This window comes from Parasteatoda tepidariorum, chromosome 7 (assembly GCF_982258835.1).
Source record: "Parasteatoda tepidariorum strain Cologne lab strain chromosome 7, Ptep-v5.0, whole genome shotgun sequence".
Lineage (NCBI taxonomy): Eukaryota > Metazoa > Arthropoda > Arachnida > Araneae > Theridiidae > Parasteatoda > Parasteatoda tepidariorum.
The window spans coordinates 56,339,854-56,348,587 of NC_141761.1; the positions used below are offsets into that span (position 1 = coordinate 56,339,854).

The window sequence follows — 8,734 nt, forward strand, 5'->3', positions numbered from 1 at the left end:
CACTCTTTAAAGAAAGGATAAAACAATGATAAAAAGAAAAGGTTTATTTTCTAGTCCAGCTGTCATAAGAGAAGTGAAAAACTAAGGAATTACATGAGATATTCTGGATAATGTTTTTCTGCCAAATTATGGATTTACTATTCAAAACTTTCTTTAAATATGGAATTTTTTTTTTTAGCAAAGGGTATAGTAGATGGAAATAAATACAGTCTACAATAGTAGAATAGGGATATTTTGGTTCTATCTGTTAAATACAAATTAGAAATCCCCAAAGGATTTAACAAGGGAGCAAAAAAATTTCAGAGCCTGATATTTCCCCAATTTTTTTTTTGTTTCAATAACCTTTACAAAATATTTCTCTTGAGTTAACAATCTAAATTATATGCTGAAAGTGGAATGTTTACGCACATTACACAAAATTTGTTTCATAGATAAGTAACATATTATTTAATTTAAGCAACATTTTTATTTATGTGTACAACTGAGTTCATGTGTTTGTATTTAGTTCATTAGATTAAATTCTGTTTCCAAAAATCAGATTAATAAATTACGTAATACTTCAGAAAACTTAGCATAAAAAAGTTGCCAAGTTAAGTTAATAAATCATTAATTTGATTTTCTGATATTTGAAATTTTTTTTAGCTGGTTAACCATTAAGCTATGTGATGTGATACCAAAAATTCAAAAAACTTAAGTATACTTTAGTGAGTGTGCTTTCTTTTATAATTTAAATCCTGATTTCTTCATCACCCTTTATAAAATTGTTTAATAATTTAAGTGGCAAAAGGGCAACATCGATACTAATACAAAATCATCACAGTTCATTGAAACAATATACAAGTAAGAAAAAGACAAATTTAAATCAATAATTTTATTTTTTCATTTTTACACCTTCATTCCTATAAAAGAAAAGAGAAAAAATTAGGTTTGAAAATAACAAAGGTACAAAATAAGACAATGCGGAGATACAAGATGCAGCTTATTATTTCTAGAACTGATAATCTAATAAATCCTGAAAATAATTACTCTGAGAATTATAGACCCTTAATATGTTTCTAAGTAACATCCATCTACTACTATAAAACACATTAAATGAGTGTGCAATTCACACATATTCAGGAGTTATTTAATCACTCTTAAGAATAAATAGCTACACCTTGTATGATTTTGGAAAAAACTCTTAAAAAAAAAAAAAAAAAAAAAGACAAAGATTTAATTAGTAAATTATATATCAAATGATTAAATTCGAATCAGAAATGAAAAAATTATTTTATATTATTCTTTCTTTATTAATCATAAACACAAACTACATTAAAAATTTTAAAAAAAAAGTTATATAAACAAAATCAAATAAGCATAAATGAAATATGCTAATTAAGCAACAAATTTAAAAGTTATGTGCATCACTGTCTTGTTTTTAATATCTAGATCTCACAACAAACAATGATTCTGTATGTCCGAAAGATTCAGTAAATAAATCATTTTATAAATTATTCCCTAGCTAAATAAAAAGTCACTCTAATAACTAATTCTAGTTTCCTAATAACTAAACTTTTCAAGATATTTATTTTTCATTTTCCATTATTTCTATAATTTGATCTTTCTTTTTGAATTCCATTTTTTTCCCCCCTGAAGAATTTGCAATTTCTGAGCAACCAATTTCAATTTGCTCTCCCCATGCACCAGTTTTTGGAATGACTCTTATTACTCATTCCAGCAAAATGACTTACTTTTAACACTATATGTTTTACTTCATTTTAAAAAATTTTTTTTTATTCGCATAAAAAAAGTTTTTTTTTTTTGTATAATTTACATAACTGCAAAGAAGAAATGTGGGTCCACTATAAATGAACCACCAATTTCTCTTTAACGATATGAAACATTAAATAGTAGTCCGAAGGGGACCACTAAAAACATTCACTGCATTCGTGTATTCATTATACGAAGTGAGACTAGAATTGACATCATATAATGATTTTAACATTACCCTTCATTATTTATTTGGATTTAAACTTGCACTAAAATCAATGATGACAATCTTACACAATATTGCTAACATTTTATATCATTTAAAGATTATCCATTAAACACATGAACCTGTCTCATAGTATTTTGCCTAATTTTTTAAAGTCTGACACATTTACTTAAAAAATATATTCTTAGAGCACTGAAACTTTATTATATTATATAAACAATAAATATCTCATAATTAATAAATAGTCGAATCATTACATTCCTAGTTTTGAAATAAATACATGCAATTAATCTTTTTATATACCCTAGTAAATATTCACAATTGCTATGATGTGGGAAAATGACACGAAAAGATTCAACATGTGAAAAGATGATTAAAAATTTCTTTAGTATCCTTTAACAACGCTCAAAATAAAAAATAGTTTTTAAAAGTTCAAGGTTAATTTAGTAATAAATTTGGCAGAAAGGCAACAAAACAGAAATTCATCACACTGAAATTGTTAAGGAAAAAATATGTTACCTCAGGTACTTCCAGTTCCCCATTATCTATTTGTTTTATCAGGTCATGAGGATGACTACCATCTATTGTGCACCCTACAGATTGGCTAGTTCCAAGGATTTCTTTCACTGTACCAGAAAGCTTTCGTGCCATAGATCGGGGCTGCATTGTCCTTGCAATGTTAACAACATCTTCAAATGTTATATTGCCATTGTGTTTAACTAAAAATATTAAAAAAATTTTAGTAATGTTGAATAATTAAAAATTACAAAATCAACAGAACTAATCCATCATTTGGAAATAACAATTTTTTTTATTTGCTTCCTCATACAATTGAACTTGGCTATTATGAGCTTGTCATTGCACAAAATTTCTGATTATCAACTCGCTATTAGTGACTGAATATTTAGAACTAGCGAGTAAGTTTAATCTAATAAAATGTTAGGTTTCAAATGAAGCCATACCTTTCCCAGAGTTGACTTTTTAGTAGAAAAATGTAAAAAATAGAGAGCAATAGTTTCAGACGAGGTGTTTGTGTACATTATCAAATATTTTCTAAGCAATTATCTATCTGCACCAGCAATATTTTTTGGAAGCAATGTATTGAAATAGGTTATTTATTTTTTACTGTTTAAAATAATAAATAGGAAAGCCTTTTAAAATAACATATTTTATGATAATTTTAAATGTTTTGGGTTAATCGCCCTACAGTCATGCAAGGGTATAAGAATACCTGATCACTTAAAAGAGTTAAAACTTATTTTTCAGATAAAATATACCCTTAAACTTTTACCTGTAAAAAAATTTTGAATGGAAAATTCATGTAAAATATTTATGTTACACAAACCTTAAATGAAATCTTCTTTATTTAACAGTTTAAATTCCTTCTTATGAGTAGCACTTTAAATTTACTTTTATAAATCTATTAAATCAAAATCTACAAATCTATTAATACAAATCAAAATCTTTGTAATATTCTAACATGCATGTTAGTACATTCAAGAATTGTGTAAAACAAAGTAATTACTTCCTCCTTCATAAAATAAAAAGTTACATTTTCTTTTATCATGAAAGCTGGAACAATGCCCAAATTAACTTTGCACATTGTTCAATCTTAGTTCACTAGAAATTCTTTTTTTAATTGGGAAAACTAACATAATGCAGAATAAAAAAGAGACAGGATAAATTTTTATCTAATGAACAAAGAAAGCACTACTTTGTATCTGATTTTATAAATTAAAACATCAAATGGTCTAATTAATCAGCATATATAACGTCAATCACTCAAAACATTAAGACTGAGGCTAAGTACGTGAAAATCCGATTAGGTCATTATTCAGGCTGAGCTAACGATGTTGTGGGAATCTTAATTTTGTAGCAAATTCTGAACATTCACCACCCTTTTTAAAGTTTCAATTTTGAATGAAACACAGAATTAAAAATTTTGAAAATATTGAATAATTATTTTTTGACAGTTGTAGTATATCTAAATAACAAATATGTCACTGCTAAAATATTGATAAAAAATAGTGCATTTTCTACAGAAATATTAATTGAAAATTTAAAGAAATATCATTTTAATTGTATTTAGCTAACTTTAAAGCTATGAAAATTCTGCTCATATTAATAAAGCTATAAAATAGATAAGAACACATAGTTAGATAGAATTTAACTATTAAATAGATAAGAACACAAACCATTAAAATTGATATTAAAAAAAGGTAAGGAAAATGTTTGAATCTTTAGCTATTACTTTGATCAACTAAACACCGATTGCCATGAATTAAGACAAGAGGAACAAGATCATTTACTGACCTAGCTCACAGAATCTGGCTACAAAACATTTGAGAGTAATCAATAGAAACAATGTGAAAATAGAGCAAGGTAACAGAAGCAGTTTTCATAACGAAAATGCTTCAGAAGAGTGTATAAGTGTTTAGTGAAAATGTTTTGTCATTGCCACCACATATCATGTGACAAACTAATCACCAAGACCCAAACTTTGATTTAACTCTTTCTTAAAATAGTTAGAGAGTAAAAGTGAAATGAACCCGATAACCACACACTAAAAGCATTTCATCAATTAGCTTGTCCTCCATGCTAAAATAATAAATTGTTTAAAAAAGTGCAAGAAAATTTATGAAAGCTCAATATTGAATATTCACATTTTTTTCTGGCAATGACGTAAGTGGAAATCTAATAGACCCTATATACTATACATTCTTTTTCAAAATATTCTTATCACTGAGAAACATATGAATTGCGACACCTGATTCTTTCCCAGAATTGAAATCTGTAAGCTCACACGTTGCCATCACAAAAAACTTTGTACGACATAAGTTGAAACAATAATTAAATCTAAAATTTTTTTGTATATCATACTATGAAAAATTAAACAACAATTTGTGTCATCTTTCATAGAAGAAATTAATATTTATTTTGCTACTATTACTACTCTTAACAAAACAAAGTCTGATAAGAGTGAAAAAAGCAGCATTACTTTATATTGAATGCTTTCTTAATGGCAAATGAATCTGCATCAGTCTTACTAGTCTGATACATGATTAAATTGTGTATAAAAAATTGATTTAATAACTTTAATACAACAAACAAAAAACCTTTTTTTAATTAATTTAAAGCATAAAAAATGTGAAACTATTAGATTCAATAGAAATCCGGAGAAACTTAATCTAATCAACTAAATTGAGCCAGACCACTAACTTGGACAAAAGTTATCTATCAAGTCTAATGTAAGTATTAAAAACAAAACACTACTACATCAATTCTTATTAAAACTCAAACATAAGTAACATATTCAATGTAAATTAACAACAAACTTTCATATCTTAAAACCAGGGTTGGCAGGTTTTTGACATGTGACAGTTTTTGACAGTTTAAACCATGGTTTAAACCGTCACATCAAAAACCTCACTGTCAAAAACCTATATTCATATGTGAAATTTAATTAATACATAAAATTTATATATTTTTTATAAGGGATAGTGTTTCTAAATATGTTCTAGAAGAAATAAATTTAAAATTTTGAAGAAACACTTATATTTTGAATAGTAACCAAAATCTTGTACTTAAAACTCACATCTTTTGTAATATTATGTATTCATTTTCATGTGTTATTGAAAATCTGCAGTGATATTATTAAGAAATTTATTTATAACCAAATTTAGCGTATAGTATACATTATACTAAAAATTAGACATTTTTAAAGATAAACATTAGCAGTTTTGTACATTAGACATCTTCTGTTAAAGAAAAATATTTTTAATATTCTTTTAAATCTTCTTAATAATCTTTTTAACATAAGACAATACAAATTTAAGTGCTTTCTGTTAAATACACAGAGTAGTTAGTGTCGATTTATAGTATATTCAGCGTATTCATTTACTATGCTGAAAATTTAGTTTATCCAAATACTTGTGAATTTCATTTTGCTGAATAAGATATAGTTTTGTTGAATATCTAAATATTCAGCTGTTGAATAATTACTTCTTGCTTTCAAGATATGCATTATTTGTATTCTTAATACAAGTAGAGAAAAAAAATTAAAGAGATAAAATTTTTTTTAAAATGATAAGTGTAATAATTATAAATAAATATAATAAACAATATGAATTATATTTATCATTATTCATAAATATAACTACTTTTAAATTTAAATTAACATATTGGATAATAAAGATATTCGGTATAACATTAAAAAAAAAAAATTTATACACTTGTATCAAGTTTGTATTTATATACAACATAACTTGTAAGTTTCTTATAAATATTAGTTATATGTTCCTTATATGTCAAAAATGCTTAGTAATAAACTTCTAATTTTCTTAAGTATCAAAAAAAAAATTTTTTTTTTTTTAAATATAAATATTTAAACAATTTCTGCACATGCATTTGAATATAAATTTCTGAGATTTTAAATCTGTTATTTTACCTTAATTTTAATTAAAAAATATTTTAAAACCTGCTGATTACCTATAGTATAATTAAATTTCAATCTAATGCATGGCAACTGTTCGTAGTTTTGAAGTTTATATGTTTTCCTGGCAAACTTCAGTTTTTGACGGTTTAAACCAGTATTATACCCTTGTCATGTCAAAAACCACTTTTTGACGTCAAAAACCCAACCCTGCTTAAAACTAAAATATAGTTTTATACAAATATTTTTAAATATAACATTTTTAATAAAAAATAAAAAAAAATTTAGGAAAATTTTATGTCTTTTAACTTAAAATACCACTCTTCAGTTCAGCTCTGCAACTTCCCAAATATGTACACATTGTTTTGTTTTCACAAATAATTAGCATAATTAGCACAGTTTAAAAATAATTAGCACAAAACATTACCATGTTTAACTTTCTTTCGGTCTCTGGGAGGTTCTTTTAGAGCCTTGATTATGAGAGATGCAGCACTGGGACATACTTCAATGTTAGCCTGTCTGTTTTGAATGATTAGTTTAACTGTTATTTTAAGTCCTTTCCAGTCTGAAGTTGCTTTAGCAATATCATCTCCTACTTTTTTTGGAGACTGGAAAAATAATATAAAGAAATTATTATACAAGTAACAATGTAGAACACAATACTTGTTCAAAAATTATAAATTGAAGGCAATAGAAATGTAAGCTACTGTAAAGCACAGTCGGACAGCAATGCAGCTTTAAACTAACAATTTAAAATAATTAACTAGTGTAGGAAATTTTATAATGGTCTTTTGAGCTAAAGAAACAATTTGTACGGTGAAGCTCCGCTGTCATGCATATATTAATAATCACTTTCAGTACAATCATGTACAAAAATAGAACATTCTTTACTGGCTCTGAGCTACAATGCTCCTTAATATTATATACTAGACTAATAGATATAAAACCTTTAACATACATAACACATAGAGTAGAGCTAAATCAAGGTCTATAGAAAGCATATAGAGGATACTTCGGTATTGTGATTTGCTGCGCCATCTACAATTGCCAAGATGCCAAATAGATTTCAAATTTATTACAGAAAAAACATGCAGATGTTTGACCAAGGGTGGCTTCAAGTTAAAATTTTCAAGTTGATCCTGTTCCCTGATTTTTTTTTTTTAGTTTCTTTAGAGCTACTGCCCAGAAGTTGCCAAGACTTATTATTATTCTACCAGAAATCACAATACGGATATCACCAAAATATATAAAGTCTATAATCAAGTCTTGGAAACTTCCTGTCAGCGGCCCTTAAGAAACCAAAAAAAAAAAAAAAAATCACAGAGAAGAACCATAAAAGGTATAACTGTGTAAGTGGCAACTTGGCACAACAGATCACATTACGGAAGTATCCCCTTTTAACAAATCGTATTGGTAAGAAGAAACCGTTTTGCGAACCAAAAACTTTTTTGCAAACAATTAAAATCCAATTCTAGATCATATTTCACTCACAATAGAAATTGTCTACTAAACTTTCCTTTAAACAGTAAAACCTTAGCTGATCAAGTAAAATTGAATTAGCAATTTGCTTAAGAAAAACATTAACAAAGTTAACATTTGACAACAGATTTTATAAAAAAGTGATAAGGACCAAAATCTCTAAACGAGATAACAACAATAAGGCACATTAAAGACCTATCATAATAACAAATTTCACAACAGCTTAACTTACCAAACCAAGTGGACCAACTTTTGGAGCAAGAGACGACGTTGCTCCAACTTCTCCTCCAACAACTCGAAGATATACTGCAGGGGAAAATACATTAATAGTATTACAATATAGCTTCAGTTACATTGAAGCTTATAAGAAACGATTACTAATAATATATAGACAATTTTTAAGAATATTAACTTTTTCTTTATGAAAATAAGAAATCAGTACGTTAATAATTAGATAGAAAATTTGCCAATTTCTAAACATTCTAATAAAGAGAACAATTGTCTCGAAAATGTAACTTTCAACGATTAATGGTAAAATTCTGAGTTTACACGGATATATTTAGGAATTCAGCTTTTTATTTCGATGTACGGAATATAATGTATTGACTTACCAGTTTTAATTTCTGCTGGATCAAACTTAGGTGGCATTTTTAATAATAGTACAAGTTATAACTTTAGAGAATATTAATAACAATAATGGATTAATTCAGATGGAAATAAACTCCAATTTCCCTGAAATCCTCGCAACAGCGCTATGCTTTTTACTTGTTGTGATTTTAATGAAAGACAGTCGCAGTCACAAATAGACAATCGAGGTTTGGTTGGCTATAGTGGATTGGCACGGTGCT

General features: G+C 26.7%; 1 protein-coding gene across 1 annotated transcript; it reads right to left on the reverse strand.

Moving 5' to 3' along the window:
* Positions 1-856: 856 nt before the first annotated feature.
* On the reverse strand, positions 857-8,655 carry RpL12 (ribosomal protein L12). The gene is made up of 5 exons (XM_043045606.3): positions 8,498-8,655; positions 8,119-8,192; positions 6,835-7,015; positions 2,495-2,694; positions 857-899 (listed from the first exon to the last, which is right to left on the reverse strand). The coding sequence occupies exons 1-5, from the start codon at positions 8,532-8,534 to the stop codon at positions 894-896; spliced, it is 498 nt and encodes a 165-aa protein (XP_042901540.1). The 5' UTR covers positions 8,535-8,655; the 3' UTR covers positions 857-893.
* Positions 8,656-8,734: the final 79 nt, after the last annotated feature.

Coding starts and splice junctions, on each gene's coding strand:
- RpL12 (XM_043045606.3), bottom strand. CDS start 8,534: ATGCCACCTAAGTTTGATCCAGCAGAAATTAAAACTG. Junction 7,016..8,118: donor AAGTTGGTCCACTTGGTTTG/GTAAGTTAAGCT, acceptor TTATTTTTCCAG/TCTCCAAAAAAAGTAGGAGA. Junction 2,695..6,834: donor CCGAAAGAAAGTTAAACATG/GTAATGTTTTGT, acceptor TAATATTTTTAG/TTAAACACAATGGCAATATA.